The sequence below is a fragment of the Culex pipiens genome, chromosome 3, assembly GCF_016801865.2.
Source record: "Culex pipiens pallens isolate TS chromosome 3, TS_CPP_V2, whole genome shotgun sequence".
In the NCBI taxonomy this organism is placed as follows: Eukaryota; Metazoa; Arthropoda; class Insecta; order Diptera; family Culicidae; genus Culex; species Culex pipiens.
The window spans coordinates 80,153,558-80,170,751 of record NC_068939.1 but is presented as its reverse complement, the minus strand read 5'-3'; the positions used below and the strand labels follow the sequence as shown (position 1 = coordinate 80,170,751).

General features: G+C 35.9%; 1 protein-coding gene across 6 annotated transcripts in view; it reads left to right on the top strand.

The window, feature by feature from the left end:
* LOC120429274 (calcium-binding mitochondrial carrier protein SCaMC-2) overlaps positions 1-9,532 on the top strand; it is a 63,745-nt gene extending 54,213 nt beyond the window's left edge. For 5 of the 6 annotated variants that reach the window (XM_039594491.2, XM_039594492.1, XM_039594494.2 and 2 more), the window contains 3 exons: positions 4,258-4,416; positions 4,485-5,052; positions 8,012-9,532. In XM_039594491.2, the coding sequence (XP_039450425.1) occupies positions 4,258-4,416; positions 4,485-5,052; positions 8,012-8,217 (933 nt within the window). In that variant the 3' untranslated portion in view covers positions 8,218-9,532. Of the gene's footprint in view, positions 1-853; positions 1,071-4,257; positions 4,417-4,484; positions 5,053-8,011 lie in introns of those variants that run through there. The other variant, XM_039594496.2, reaches the window with a different exon arrangement.
* Positions 9,533-17,194: the final 7,662 nt, after the last annotated feature.

Below are 17,194 nucleotides of genomic sequence, written 5' to 3'. Positions count from 1 at the left end.
TGGAATTTAATTAAAAGTTCTCCTTTTCCCCGCAGTTCTGCAAAACTTTTCGTTTCCATCTTCCAGCATAGGAAAATTTCCATCGAGTATTTTTCCATTATCCTTTCCACCACATCTAATCCTGCTGCTGGATGCACCGATTGCAGTTGTATCTGCTTCGACCCACTGCAAATGGGATTTTCCTCTGAGCTTTTAATTAAAAAACTCTTTCCCTGCTTCATTTGTGTCACTTTACTTTTCAAACCGTCGCTTTCAACGACAGTGCCCACTCTTAATTAAGCTCCACTTGTTCCGGGGCGACCGCTCGTGCCCAAGTGCCACTCCGGAAAGCAATGTTTGTTTACCATCAACGGCTTCCGCTACTCCTGCTTCACCAAGGACGCCCGGACACGTTTTCCGTCCTCCTCGGACGCCATCAGACGATTAGCGATCGTTTATTGACAGTTGAGTGGTGCACGCGCGCCCGGAAGGTAGGCACCCTGGGTGACGCAATCGTAGTTGGCGTGCTCAGTTCATTAAGCATTTTTTAATGGCTTGTAAATATCGTTTTGAGCACCATTTTGACAGCTGTTGTAACGAATACCACATTATTTTTAGTAAACATTGGGGCTGACCTTCACGGTTGCGCTCGTCCAAGAACCTTTTTCCCGACTTTGTTGGCATTTCGTTCCCGCGGCAACGGGAAGAGACACACTTGTGCGGCGGTAGCATAGCTCAACGATGACGATAGCTATAACTGTAAAGGTAGTTAGAGCTGGCGTCTAGCTCTAGATATAGCACAACAGCCAGAAGAGAAGAGGATATACGAAAGCCGAACTTCGGCAACGGTTCACACAGCTGGCACTACAGTCGTGAATTGCCGGTGCACCGGGCTGGTTGTGAGTGATTCGTCGTGCTGGCGCAGTGCTGCCAGCCCTGGTTACGTCCTCTCTCTATTTTGGCCCGGTGCCACATTGAATGCATAACTGCAGTTACGAGCACGCGAGGAAGATTTATCGATTGCGGCGGCGGGTGCTATTTTCACCATGGATTGTCTGGACAGTGATTTCTACGTGGAAGTGGTGATAAAGGTAGTCCAAACGTGTTTTTTTTGTCGTTACATAACCTCACTCTTTTGAGCGTTTTTTTTTTGACAGTTGTCGTAAAGTGTTGCCAGTTTCTGTGGGTAGTGACACGCCGTGAACACACCTCCAGCACGCCCTCGAAAGTTCAAGCGCGGTGATTACGGCTTATCGTGTCCGCCAAACTGGTTCGAACTCGGCTGTTCCGAAATGGCTCGCTTGGAAACAGTCGGTTTCGTGCGCGCTTCTTATGGTAGCTCTTTGACCTGGGCGATAAGAGAAGTTTGAGTTTTTTACGTGTTTTTATTTTTGCGTGAACTCCGGAAAAAGGTCGCCACAAATCTTCCAACTGGGTGAAGGCAAAAAACGGACGTAAGCTCTCGAAATTTCCAAGAATTCGACGCTGACGAAGCCTTTTCTAAGTCTCGCTGCGATAAGATAAGGGACCGACGCAGGCATTTCCTGATAACTTGTCACGATGTGGCGCATCCGTGCGCTGTTTGATCTCGATTAGCACGGCGCGGACAATCGAATTGGCACCTTTTTCGGACGATCCGAACTGGTTCGGTTCAAGGTTTCGCAAATTAGCAAGGCTGTGTTAAAATTTGCGACGACCAAACGTCACGCAAGTCACATGCGTTTGACAGTTGGCACACCTTTCCGGCAACGTTTTGACGGATCAAGGCGTGCAACGCCAAAGGTGAGGCAGCTGTCAAAATGCTGGAAGCGTTCGCGTGGCGTTCAACGTGCTCGCTGTTTACAGAATATTCACTTGGCAGAAACAGTAAATATTTTGATCAATCTAATCGGAGCGATCGCGATCGTCAACACAAAACTCCGAACACGATGGTTCCGTCTGATCGCCTCGGGTGAGTCGTCGTTATCAGGGTTTTATTGCCCTTTGTTGCTTTCGAGAGCATTCATCTGTCAAATATTCAGAAGATGGATAAGGGAGCGTTTTTTTTATTACGTAACGCAAAAATCGGATTTTTAGACCCCCTCCCCCCCTCGTAACAAAATTTCCTAAAAAATTTAAAAATGTTGTGTGGAACGTACAACGGCCTCCGACCCCCCCTCCCCCCCAACTGCGTTACGTAATAAAAGAACGCTCCCTAATTCGTAATTCTGCGTTGACCTTAGACGGGTGCAGTGCACCCCAACTTATCTCGACTTCCCGACTGAGGTGGGCAAATCCTTTCATAAGTCGTCAACGCAGAACGAAGAAGTTCCGCGTCTTAGCGCATTCGGTTGGAGGTCAGAGCGAGTTTCGAAGCTGTCATCAAGCGGAATCAAGATAAATACCAACTAAAAAACAACAATTAAAAATTCATCAAACTAATTTTGATTACACTTCTACATCAAAACATCTTGATAATTTTGATCAGTGCGTTGATGGTAAATTGATCGTGACACCTCCATATCTGTCAAAAATATCAAAATATTATGATCAGAGTACAAGTACAAGACAAAGAAACAGTTGCAGTTCACAAAAAAAGTTTCTTTGTGTTTTGCCTTCCTCACTTTACTGAGGAAAGGCTATAAAATCACTCGAAAAACGAACTTTTTAGTTAGACCTCCTAGACCTACCTTCAATTGTACATATCGACTCAGAATCACCAGCTGAGCAAATGTCTGTGTGTTTGGCTGTATGTAGACATGTGTACCAAATCAATGTCACTGGAATATCTCGTCACAGGCTCAACAGATTTTGGCCGGAATGATTTTAATCGATCCGTCTTAACGTCCCCTAAGTTGCTATTTAAATTCATGCAGTTTTATCATGTATTTAAAAAGTTATGTTAAAAAAACTGTTTCATATTAAATTAAAATTATGGTAAAAAGGGTGGTTTTTTCATGAAACCCTCACATGTTATATATTTTTAGAAAGCATATGAGAAGACCTTTCTTGTGGATTAAGAATTTTCAAGATCTGACTTACCTATCTAAAATTACAACAAGTTAAAAAAAATGGTCTGAATTCACATAACCTCAACTGGTCTGGTCTGATCGCCACGAAAAAGCCGTGTAGAGGGATGCCATTTTCCTCAAAGGCCGTGTCTGTATAATCTTGACAAAAAGTCTGTAGGAAGTCAGTTTTTTTACTCGTCACTTATATTTATTAGGACCTCTTAGGTGCTACGAACGTTAGGGGAGATCCATAAACATGTGGACACTTTAGGGGGGTTTGAATCACTTTAAATGAGAGGAAGGCACCAAACACCTAAAGGTGGATTAAGTTACGTTTTTTGAAACAAATTTGGATAAAAGAATACTTTTTTGAGGTTAGTTCTATTGTTTATTTGCAAGGAGCAATATAACCAAACGTTTTGGCACCCTCAGCAAACGTCAAATTTGTAAAAAATGCTGTAGGATCTTCATCCGGATCTCTTCCAAAAGATCTGGTTGCAATTTCGTATGGTTTGACGTTTACGGAGAGAGTTGAAAAATGAAAATAAATCTCTTCATGCATCAGTCAATACCAAACAAAACTGAAACTCAATTCACCAACAAAGAAGCCCGCGATCATGACCTCCCCCCATGATCGTCGCGCGAAATCGCCAAAATTTGAAAGTTCCTCCAACTTCATCTCAACTGAAGCTCAAGGCAACGCTCGACAGAACTCGTTCTAATGCTAGTCAAGCCCCGACATTTTTCGCCTGAACCTTGATCGTGCGCACTCGCTCGCCTGCTCAGTTCACGTTTTGAGCGAGTGATCGTGTGAGAGAGCGTCACTTGGCGTACCACGCGCTTCGTGACGTCGCTTGCGAGCGTCTCTGGCTCTTTTGTAACTGTTGGTCTTTTTAATTAAGAACCTAGATTCCGCCTCATGGAAGTCGGATTGAACTGGTTAGATAGCGGCGTGCAGTAAGGCGTAGCATTTGCGTCAGCTTGCGCGTCTGCGACGCGTTGTTTTGCAGCAACAGTGTGACGGACGGTCAGAAGTCGTTTTGTTTAGTAAAATTTCGCTAGTGACTCACCCCTCGGCACTTAGATCGCAGTAGGCGCGTCTCTCCCCTGCAACTTCCCCACCAAACCCCCAAAATTTGTTGTTTGTTTACGTTTCGTTTCGCCCCCACTGTTAAAAAGCACAACTTTCCCCACCAAAACAATGGCCCGCGACGACGGGGACAACCCGTTCGAAGTGGCCACCGGCACCAACTGTGACTACATTCTGAAATACTTTATCCACTTTCAGTACCTGGACATCGGTGAGGATCTGAACGTACCTGATGACTTTACCCAGAGCGAGATGCAGAGCGGCATGTGGTGGCGCCATCTGGCGGCCGGTGGCTTTGCCGGCGCCGTGTCCCGCACCTGCACCGCCCCCCTCGATCGGCTCAAAGTGTTCCTGCAGGTAAGACCCCGTTACACGGCCCGTTGAAGTGAGAAGTACTAATCCGTGAATCTACCTTCCTTCCGCAGGTTCAAGCCAGCAAACAGCGAATCTCAGACTGCCTGCAGTACATGCTGAAGGAGGGCGGCGTGCGGAGCCTCTGGCGCGGCAACTTTATCAACGTGCTCAAGATTGCGCCCGAGTCCGCTATCAAGTTCGCCGCGTACGAACAGGTCAAGCGACTTATCCGGGGCTCGGACAAGCGCCAGCTCACGATCTACGAGCGGTTCGTGGCGGGCGCGTGCGCCGGCGGCGTCTCCCAGACCGCCATCTACCCCCTAGAAGTATTAAAAACCCGACTAGCGTTAAGGAAAACCGGACAATACAGTAGTATACTGGACGCGGCGACCAAGATCTACCACCGCGAGGGTCTCCGCTCGTTCTACCGTGGCTACATTCCAAACATGCTCGGCATCATACCGTACGCCGGTATCGACCTGGCCGTGTACGAAACGCTGAAGAAGAAGTACCTCAGCCACCACGAGACGGAACAGCCGAGCTTCTGGCTGCTGCTGGCGTGCGGTAGCGCCTCCAGCACCCTTGGGCAGGTGTGCTCGTACCCGTTGGCGCTGGTGCGGACGCGGCTGCAGGCACAAGGTTGGTGTTTGAATTTGCGTTATTTTTCTTGATTTTAAGTTTACGGTCAAGTTCGCCACTTCACGGCTAGGCGGCACTGCGAGCAGATTGCGTTCAACTTGCGTGCAATAAATTTTAAGTTTTTTCTTTGGTCGTGCGGCTTACAAATATTATGGTCAAATTTAAATCACTTTCGATTCTTTGAACATATATTGATAGTTTGTTTCAACTAACCGAACTCAACTATTTATATTTTTTTCCAATTCTTCGATTTTGATCTTCTGAAAATGAGGCTCTCAAAATCCAATAATATTGAAAATTCTCTGTGACTTCGTCTTTTGGGGTAAGATAATTCTCTTTTCCCCAATTTGCCGCTCTTTCTTTACTTTTATCCTGTTAGTTCCATAGTAAGAGTAAATCAAACAGAAATCTGGAGGATGTAGCGTTGCCTTCTTGCTCTCTGTATTATCGAGACTTCGGTAAAATATAAATATGGTTTTCATTTTTATTTGACTCCAGCTATTCTCAACATTTCGTCACCGCACATTTGGCCGCCATACTGGATTTAAATTTCCTAGTCTCTTTAGAGTGTTTCATAATCGAGTGTGGACTGCACAGCTCAAAATTTCATAAAAATCTAAAAAAATCATAATTATAATTAAAAAAAAATGCAAAAAATAAAAGAATACAAAAATCAAACAAATTTAAAAAACATTTCAAAAAAAAAATTCTTGGAAATTATATCAAAAAACTAAAATAAATAAAATTCATTCAAAAAAAAAAAGCTTGAAGGGAGCGTTCTTTTATTACGCAACGCAAAAAAATGAATTTTTGGACCCTCTACAAAATTTCCATACATTTTTTTTAAATGTATTAAGCGTAACACGGCCTTCGACGCCGTTACGTAATAAAAGAACAGTCCCTTAGATTCAAAAATACTAAAACATTTGATAAGTAATTAAACCCTAAAATTCGGAAGATGGATAAAACTTAAAAGATCTGTATTTAAAAAAAAAACAAAGCAAAATGGACATAATTTTTTTTTTTGAAAAAAATATATTCTAAAAACTTAAAATTCTAAAAATACAAAAGAATTTAAAAAACTTAAGTTGATATAAAATAAATAAAATACACAAAAATAAACAGGAATAAAACCTAAAAAGAATTAAAATTCAAACATAAATAATAAAAAAAATACCATAAACCAAAAAAAGTACCAAATAATTAAAAAAAATTGAAAATTGAAAAAAAAAAAAATACAAAAACAACAAGTTTTTTCTTCATTAAAAAATTACAACATTCAAAACATCATAAAATTCAAAAGATTCATTAAAATCTGACAATTAAAATTTTTAAGAAACTCAACAAGTTAAAGAAGTTCATAAAATATTAAAAATTCAACAAATGTTACAAAATTTATAAAACTTTAGAAAAATATTTTGAAAATAAAAAAAGTTAAGAAAATCAAAATAAAAATAAAAAAAATCCAGAAATTCAAAAAAATAATAGAAATTTAAGAAACTCAAGAAATTTAAGAAATTCAAAAAACCTCAAGAAATTTAGAAAATACAAGAAATTCAAGGAATTCAAGAAATTCAAGGAATTCAAGAAATTTAAGGAATTTAAGAAATTCAAGAAATTCAAGAAATTCAAGAAATTCGAGAAATTTAAGAAATTCAAGAAATTCAAGCAATTCAAGAAATCCAAGAAAGTAAAGAAATTCAAAAAATTTAAGAAAATCAAGAAAATCAAGAAATTCAAGAAGTTCAAGAAATTCAAGAAATTCAAGAAATTCAAGAAATTCAAGAAATTCAAGAAATTCAAGAAATTCAAGAAATTCAAGAAATTCAAGAAATTCAAGAAATTCAAGAAATTCAAGAAATTCAAGAAATTCAAGAAATTCAAGAAATTCAAGAAATTCAAGAAATTCAAGAAATTCAAGAAATTCAAGAAATTCAAGAAATTCAAGAAATTCAAGAAATTCAAGAAATTCAAGAAATTCAAGAAATTTAAGAAATTTAAGAAATTCAAGAAATTCAAGAAATTCAAGAAATTCAAGAAATTCAAGAAATTCAAGAAATTCAAGAAATTCAAGAAATTCAAGAAATTTAAGAAATTTAAGAAATTTAAGAAATTCAAGAAATTCAAGAAATTCAAGAGATTCAAGAAATTCAAGAGATTCAAGAAATTCAAGCAATTCAAGAAATTCAAAAAAATTCAAAAAATTCAAGAAATTCAAGAAATTCAAGAAATTCAAGAAATTAAAAAAAAAATCAAGAAATTCAAGAAATTCGGAAATTAAAGAAGCTGAAGATATTAAAGAAATTGAAGCAAAAATCATAAGAATTTATAAATTATAAAAATTAAAAAAAAAATCGAAAAATAAATTGAAATTCTTTTTTTTAATTCTTATTTTTTTAAATTCTAGAAATTCTTAAAAATTTAAAAATTTCATTTTTTTTTAATTTCAAAGATTTTTTCAAAGTTTATTAAAATTTAAATTTTAAAAAATTAGAAATTTAAAAAAAAAGAAATTTTCTAAAGAATTTTAACATTTTCAAAATTCTAAAAATTATTAAAATTCTTAAAATTTCAATGTTAAACATTTTAATATAAAAAAAACAAATTAATTTATTGAAAGCTTAAAGGTTTAATATTTACCAAAACATTGAAAAAAAAAATTAAAATGAAACAAGGGTTAATAATGAAAAATCATAAATCAAAGGAAAACAAAAAATCTTAAGTATAAAATATGTAAAAAAATAAATAATAAAGTATATTTTATTTAATAATTTCTACTGCATACTAATCTCAGTCTACAATAAATTATACTTTTTCATAATTTCGCTGCCGGCCAATCACAATCGTTTCACAGTTTCGATTAGAAAATTGCAAAACAAATCCTGATTTACGAATAAATTCAGCAAGTGACTATTTAATAACAATACTAACGATCATCTTCTTTTCTCTTATTTTCCAGCGGTCACCATCGGCCCCCAGGCGGACGGTTCCGTCGCCATCCAGCCGAACATGACGAACGTGTTCAAGCGGATACTGCAAACGGAGGGCCCGCTCGGACTCTACCGGGGCATCACGCCCAACTTTATCAAGGTGCTGCCGGCGGTCTCGATCAGCTACGTCGTGTACGAGTACTCGAGCCGCGCCCTGGGCGTCAACATGACGTGATTTGCTGGCGCTCGCACAAACCCGTCGACGAAACCAGCAAAACCCAGTTCTCAAAAGCAGCAGCAGGCCACCGGTCATCCTTTCGAGCGAGAGCAGCAGCATACTATTTATTCACAAACAACGCTTCTTCTTCTTCGTCTTCTTCCCGATCGGGGATGGGGATTTCGGGCAGGCAGGCACTTACAGGAACCCGTCACCAGGGGGGGAGGGAGGCAAGTTGGTGGCCGCCTCGAACGGGGGATGATGACCGCGGGTTCTCGCGCCGTGCCGGAACGAGCTTTTTTCCGTTTTTACCCCTCCTTACTAATATTACTTCCTTGTTAGGTTTATTTTTTGTAATTCTCTAATGTACATATCGCACTTTAACTTATTTCCCGTTCCGTGCTTTAGTTTTTAATAGTAGCAACAAATTGAAAAAAATACAATCTTTTTTTATAGCAAATGAAACTAAAAAAAAAATGAGCAGAGTTTTTTCTTCCTCCTTTTATTGGCTCGTCGTCCCGAAATCTTAACTCTGAGACATCCTTTCGCGATTCCATTGATCTTAAAAAAACAAAACGTTCACGTCTCTCTAAATGTAAAGATAATCGTTAAAATTGAACAATAGCCGAGAAAAAAAATACAGTACAGCAACGCTAGTTAGACGATAGTAAAATGAAACAGACACACACACAACCCCAAGCAAAGTTTTTTTTTAGTTAAAACTATTTATTTTTACCTTTAAACGTGTGTGCGTGATGTAAAGAAAGCAGTGGAAAGTTTGCGCGCGCGTTAGATGTATTAGCAAATTTTCTAATTTTTCCCCCGCCCCAACACAGACAGAAACGCGGCAACAGGTGGCATTCGTGTAGGCTTTCGGTCTGCATTTATCGGCATGATGTTCGGCGGTAGGGCAGGTTCCTTCCGTGTCCAGGAGTGAAAGTGTGTTAGACTGAACCAAACTTGGGTTGAATCGTGAAAAGAAGGCAAGGAAACGAAAAGTACTGAAACGCGGTGTTAGGATTAACCTTTTTTGAAGGTGTGTGAAATAGAAAAAAAAAACACAAGAAGTGATTAATTTGGTTCTGTAAACGGCACAAAATGAAGTGGCAGATTAGGGATGGGAAATGCCTCCTGTTGAGTTATGAAAAAAACTAAACTACAAACACTTACAAACACACACGAGCGAAGATCTATGAGAGTGGACAGAGGAAATGAAATAAAAATAAAAATCATTACCAGATATAGGAAACGAATTCAAGTGATGAAAAATACTACAAGTTAGAAGAAAAATACTGCAAAAACTCATGAAATATAATTGATTATTCGCAAAACATTTTTATTGTTATTATTTCGCAACACTGCATATTACTCCTTGGTTTGACGCGTTCGTTCTTTCCACCTTTTTGTTGTTTTCTTTTCCTTACCTGTTATGCTGGTTTCGCGATTTGTTACTGTTCTTTCGCTTCGCAGAATATTTACCAAACAAATTGAAGTGATCGAAATCAAAACTATCGAGCAAAACAGTGTAAATGGGCCAAAGCCGAAGGTTACTGTCCGCCCTGCTTACGTCAGTGGATGTTTTTTCACATTTTGGCTTTGGCCAATAAGCATTGTTTTGACTGATATGATGCTTGTCCAGACTAGTTGAACTCTTTACCTTCTCAATCCAGAACTTAACAAGCTCTGCCTTGTTATGGCTTTTTCTTTAGATCAGTTTTAACAAGACTTGGCAGTGTTTGGTGACAGAGTAATTTTCCACGCTGTCCCATTTTTTTCCATGATTTTTATTGTGGATTTACAGTCATGCCCCGGCTTTGCGCGCCTCGGTTTTGCACTGTCCTGGATTTGATTCGTTCAGCTGCCTCGGTTAAGCACGGCCCAGTGCTTAACTGAAGCACAGAGCTTATGGGATTTTGGCTATGAGCAGTTCTCTCAGATTTCGGTCATTCGATTTTTTTTTGTATTTTTTAATCCGACTGAAACTTTTTTGGTGCCTTCGGTATGCCCAAAGAAGCCATTTTGCATCATTAGTTTGTCCATATAACTTTCCATACAAATTTGGCAGCTGTCCATACAAAAATGATATGTGAATATTCAAAAATCTGTATCTTTTGAAGGAATTTTTTGATCGATTTGGTGTCTTCGGCAAAGTTGTAGGTATGGATATGGACTACACTGGAAAAAAATGATACACGGTAAAAACAAATTTGGTGATTTTTTATTTAACTTTTTGTCACTAAAACTTAATTTGCAAAAAAACACTATTTTTTATTTTTTGATAAGATATAGAGGACATCATATGCCAACTTTTCAAATATTTCCAGGTTGTGCAAAAAATCTTTGACCAAGTTATGAATTTTTGAATCAATACTGATTTTTTCAAAAAATCAAAATATTCGTCGCAAAAAAATTTCAACTTAATTTTTCGATGTAAAATCAAATTTGCAATCAAAAAGTACTTTAGTGAAATTTTGATAAAGTGCACCGTTTTGAAGGTAAATCCATTTTTAGATAACTTTGTTGAAAATAGTCACAGTTTTCAATGTTTTAAAATGAGTGCACATGTTTGCCCACTTTTGAAAAAAATATTTTTAAATAGCTGAGAAAATTCTCTATATTTTGCTTTTTTAAAATTTGTTGATACGACTATTAGTTGCTGAGATATTGCCATGCAAACGTTCAAAACCAGGAAAATTTATGTTTTCTAACTCTCACCCAAATAACCCACCATTTTCCAATGCCGATATCTCAGCAACTAATGGTCCGATTTTCAATGTTAAAATATGAAACATTCATGAAATTTTCCGATCTTTTCGAAAAAAATATTTTCATAATTTTTAAACCTAGACTGACTTTTTAAAAGGGCATAATATTGAATGTTTGGCTCTTTTGAATTGTTAGTGTTGATTTAAAAAATATGAAAATATTTTTTTCGAAAAGATCGGAAAACGAACGTTTCATATTTTAACATTGAAAATCGGACCATTAGTTGCTGAGATATCGGCATTAGAAAATGGTGGGTTATTTGGGTGAGAGTAAAAAAAACTTCACTTTTCCTGGTTTTGAACGTTTGCATGGCAATATCTCAGCAACTAGAGTCGTATCAACAAAGTTCAAAAAAGCAAAATATAGAGAATTTTCTCAGCTCTTAAAAAATATTTTTTTCAAAAGCGGGCAAACATGCGCACTTATTTTAAAAAAATTAAAAACTGCGACTATTTTCAAAAAAGTTACTTAAAAATGGATTTAACTTAAAAACGGTGCACTTTATCAAAATTTCAAAATTTTTTGCGACGGATATTTCGATTTTTTGAAAAATTAGTATTGATTCAAAAATTCATAACTCGGTCAAAGATTTTTTGCACAACCTGGAAATTTCTGAAAAGTTGGCATTTTATGTCCTTTAAAACATATAAAAAAAAATAAAAATAGTGTTTTTTTGCAAATCAAGTTTTAGTGACAAAATGTTAAATAAAAAATCACCAAATTTGTTTTTACCGTGTATCATTTTTTTCCAGTGTAGTCCGTACCCATACCTACAACTTTGCTGAAGACACCAAATCGATGAAAAAAATACTTCAAAAGATACAGATTTTTGAATTTTCATGCATCATTTTTGTATGGACAGCTGCCAAATTTGTATGGAAAATTATAAGGACTAACTAATGATGCAAATGGCTTCTTTGGGCATACCGAAGGCACCAAAAAAGTTTCAGCCTGATTAAAAAATACAAAAATTAACATAATATTAAAAAAAGATCGATTTCGTAGAGAATTGCTCCTATGGGAGATATTGGCTATAATCGAAAAATGAAAGAATGAAAAATCATGCAAACATCATGCAAACATTGACCCATTCCCCAGAATTCCATTCCCCAGAATCCCACTCCCCAGAATGGCCCTTTCCCCAGAAATGTTTAGACCTTGAAAAACATGTTATTTTTCCCATTTTGGCATAATGCCATTTAGCATAACGCCGTTCTGCATAACGTAATGTGGCATAATGGCTTGAGTATTTGAAAAAAATGTGTTACAACTTTCGAAATGTATGAAAATAATCCCAATCGTTTGATATCCATATTGTAAATAACTGAAATTATGAGTGTTTTTTTTTTCGAAAATATGTAGTTTGGTGCAAATTTTGAGTATTTCAAACAATTTATACTATATTCGAAATGTATGAAAAAATCCCAATCATTTGATACCCATATTAAAAAAAACTAAAACTTTGAGTATTTTTTTTCGAAATACGTAGTTTTGTGATTTGTTTTAGTATTTAAAAAAAAAAAATGTTAAAACATTCGAAATGTATTTAAAAAATTTCGATTATTTGATACCCATATTGTAAAAAAAATGAATTTTGAGTATTTTTTTCAAAAATTTGTGAAAAATTTGAGTGTTTTCAAAAAATGTTGTTATTACATTCGAAATGTATGAAAAATCTCAATCATTTGATACCAATATTGCGAAACTGTAATTTTGAGTATTTTTAAAAATATGTAGCCTTGTTAAAAATTTCAGTATTTTAAAAAAAAATGTATGGCATTCGAAATGTATGACAAAAACACGATCATTTGATACCCATATTGCTAAAACAAATATGTTGAGGTTTTTTTTAAGAGCAAAAAATTGCATTTTCAAAAAACCGGAAAAATACGTATTTTTGTGAAATTTTTTCATGTAACTATAATAACAATTGATAGCTGCCATCATCCCGATTCCAAAACACTATAATTTTTTTGATGTTTGCATGATTTTTCATTCGATTATAGCCAATGTCTCCCATATAGCCAAAATCCCATAAGCTCTGTGCTTCAGTTATGCACGCCTCGGTTTTGCATCCCCCATATGCGGTGCTAAACCGAGGCATGACTGTAGTTTATAGCTGGATTATCGGGTTTTTAGAATGAGAATCTATCTTTTCAGGAATATTTTTGATATTTTTTTTTTGTTTTCAGGAAAGTTGATGGGCTTGCCAATCCAAGCAACTTTGGTGATGACATTAAAATTTTATCTCGCAATCTACGCCTTCTAAATCAGTTTTTTTTAATCTAACACTTGGACTTAAGAGGCAAAAGTTACAGGTAAAAAGGATGCAATTTTAAAACTTAAATATCTCGAAAAGGCGCAGGCCAAACATTAAGCGCCTAGCACTACACAAACGCTAAAATAATCGCAGAAAATATATAACTTCCAAGGGTAAAGGTAATGGGTCCACCCTAACGAAATTCGAAAAATGATCCAACTACATGTTTTTCTATGTAATTATGCACGCTGAATCTGATTATGCCCTCAGAATTGTGCCAAAGTGTCTAAAACATCGATTTTTGGTCACATTTTTGGTTTCTATGTAAAATCCTCATAAGAACAAAAATGTTTGTTTTTTTTTAAAGTGCTCGAACATCACTTTTCTTTCAAATTTAACTCTGAATTGCCACGTTCAAAAAACGGTTTTTTCAAGGTTTGCTCAGAAGCTTCCTAAATTTGTATTTACTTATAGAAGGCGAAGATAACTCGGGCTTAACCGGGTCTCAGTTCCCCAAAAAGTTTATGAAAATAGGCGTAGTTTGCGAGATAAAATTTTAATGTCATCGACAAAGTTGCTTGGAAAAGGGTCTAACCTATGAGGGTAGGTAGTCGTCTCCCTGTCCCGTTAAAGCCACAGTTGGACAAACAATCCAAAGGTCGTCAGTTCGAATCCCGGAGAGGGTGGAGGCTTGGGTGTAAAAAGAGGGTTGCAATTGCCTCAACAACCAAGCCTTCGGACACCTAGCTTCGAGAAGGAATCTCGCAGTAGAGAATGTCAAGGCAATATTGTAGAGCGAATCGATTGAAAATTGATTTGATTAGTGCATTTAGTTCATTAATACTTGGCATTTTTTTCTGCAGCAAAGTAAAAATCAATTTGTGATAGTTTTAGTTTCTAATTTTTAAGTCAGTACTTTTTTCAATTTTTAAATCAGTTTATTTTTTTTAAGCCCTTCTCCTGACATGATCAGAGCCGAGTGACAAAATAGCCTAAGACACTAAAGTTAAATTGCTGATTGCATTTAACTTAAAAAGTTTTCAAGTTAGGTTCTTTATGGAAATTAACGACTTGGCTGTATTTTATGTTTAATTTTTTTTTTTTGCTAAACATTGATCAAACTTTTAATTTGTATGAATAAAGTTGGAGAAAACTGATTTTTTTCTAACACAAGCATTTGTATTTATTTTTTTCTTTAATTTTTTATATGATTTTGATGTAAATTTATAAGAATTGGGAATAAAAAATGCAAGAAAAATTTAAATCATCGGCCTAACAAACAAAAACAGTTGAATTCAAATTTATTCAAATCAAAATCGAGGTAAAATTTCCCTGACGAAAAAAAATAACTGAAAAACAAATAAATTAAACATTTTATTTTTCTGTGAACTCATCGCAACGTTGAGCCAACATATCGTCAGCTGTGTGCTATCTTGTGACAACGACCATTTAGTACTATTCGAGAAAATCGATTTTTAAAGTTTGATGATAAATATTTTCAAAACTATGAATGGTAGAGCCACACTTTTTCAAGCAATCGGTTCGTATACTATCGCTTAACAAACGCTCCAAGTTTTAACTAATTTGGCTACACCAGTTAAAAGATACAGTAATTTATGTAATCAAAAATCTGAAAAGCACGTGTCACAAGTGTGTTTCGAAAGTAAAATTGTACTACGTGTCACAAGTGTGCACAGAATTCCCATACAAACTAAAATAGACTTAAATCAATAGTTAAGCCGACTTAATCAGTATATTTTCAAAAACAAAAGATTGCATTGCCTTCGGAAAATGTGTATCAACATTAATTTGTGAAAAACAAGAAATTTTTTTCACATTTTCCAACAACATTTATGACGTGTCACAAGTGTGCACGATCATTTTGATGATAAATTGTTCTATGTCACAAGTGTGTATTGCGATATCCGGGAAACGGAAGCGAGTTCCCAAAATCGGGTTCAAGCATCTTGTAGTGTTTGTTAAGTATAGCAAAACGTCATCATTAACTCATTTTCGACCAAAATGGTCTATGTCACAAGATAGCACACAGCTGACGATATAACAAAAATGAAAACACACAGAAGAACAAACAAACCACAACTGCACGAAAGAATCTCAAAGCGCTTTGGATCTCTAGCAATAGTTAGAGTCTAGTATGTGTTAACAGATATGAACATATAAAAATATAAAATATACATACACTGAAATTGAGTCAAAAATATAGGTCAAAGCTATTCCTGATTGAGGATTAAATTTTAAATTTTTCATCTATATAGTGAAATCGATGGAATATGCTAAGCAAAATTAACAAAAAAAATAAATCGGTAAGACAACAGCAACATCATCCGTGATCCGTAAAGCAAGTGTGAATGTTACTAACGTTTAAGAACTAGGTTTTTTGAAATTCAGCTCTATTTTCTTACCTCTATATTTAAACTCATACCAAAAGAGATGTAGCTAAGGTTAAAAACTAGTTGTTACTAAATCGAACATGCCACCAAAAGCACAAACCTTGAATATTCCTTGTAACCGAAATCTTTTCTATAGTGTTCTCAAAACAGAAATAGGATATAGGCTTCTCTTACACAAAACGTAACTTCTATCGTTAGAGAAAAACAAACAATCTCAAATAGTTTATTTGCATGGATTCAATAAACCATTTTCAAACTAACCCTTCGAAAGCTTCCTGTTTGCAACAAAAAAGAACAACTATTTAACCACAAAAAAAAACAAAAAATGAAAATAATACTGTACAACTAAACGCCACTTTACATTGGTAATTTAAACTATTCAATGCTTCAACAAAACTAACTAACACAAACTAACAAAAGAGAAACAAAGACAAACTAACCTGAAAGGACACGCATTTTAGTTAGACGATATGAAACAATCTTGAAAGAAACCAAGCAAAACTAATAAAAAGCGACAACTAAGAGTTTAAACCATCACTTACTTTATTTCGAAAGATCAAATCCTTCTCCACTCGCTGAGCCTACCTTTAGGCGCATCTTACTTTTTCGAACTTGGAAAACGGATTGGTCCCAGTGTGGTGATCGTCGTCGTTGTAGTTGCGGCTGTTGCAGCAGAAGGATTCACGATCACCACGGTTGGGGGACAGTTCACGATGATGGGTGGCTGTTGCGGGTAGTAGTATCCGTTGACGATCCGCGATAGACCAGAATCGATGATTTGGGGGTTGGATGAGCTGAAGAGGAGGAGCAAAAGTAGGAAGGAACTTAATCGAGCTATGAACGATTGCATGTCTCAAGTTTAGTGACAAGGTTCGAAAGCGACTGGTGCATGATGTAATTTTCAGTTGCTTTTGTAAGACGACCTTGTTATTTCTATGATTTACATAATTTTGTATTGTGGATGAGGTTTATATAATGTTATGTATACACAGTGGAGCAGTTAAAATATGACTATATCAACCTTGAAAGGAAAAGCTTATGTCTAAGAGACAAAATTTGAACATCGAAATGATTTATAAACGAATCTTAACGTGGCTTTACGGCAAAATATACTAAACTAAATCAATAATATGTGATTGATTTTCTTATGATTTTACCAAACATTTTAATCAATTAATTCTTTTTGTCTCTTGTTTCGTGATTCTTGTTTCTTGTTTCTTGTTTCTTGTTTCTTGTTTCTTGTTTCTTGTTTCTTGTTTCTTGTTTCTTGTTTCTTGTTTCTTGTTTCTTGTTTCTTGTTTCTTGTTTCTTGTTTCTTGTTTCTTGTTTCTTGTTTCTTGTTTCTTGTTTCTTGTTTCTTGTTTCTTGTTTCTTGTTTCTTGTTTCTTGTTTCTTGTTTCTTGTTTCTTGTTTCTTGTTTCTTGTTTCTTGTTTCTTGTTTCTTGTTTCTTGTTTCTTGTTTCTTGTTTCTTGTTTCTTGTTTCTTGTTTCTTGTTTCTTGTTTCTTGTTTCTTGTTTCTTGTTTCTTGTTTCTTGTTTCTTGTTTCTTGTTTCTTGT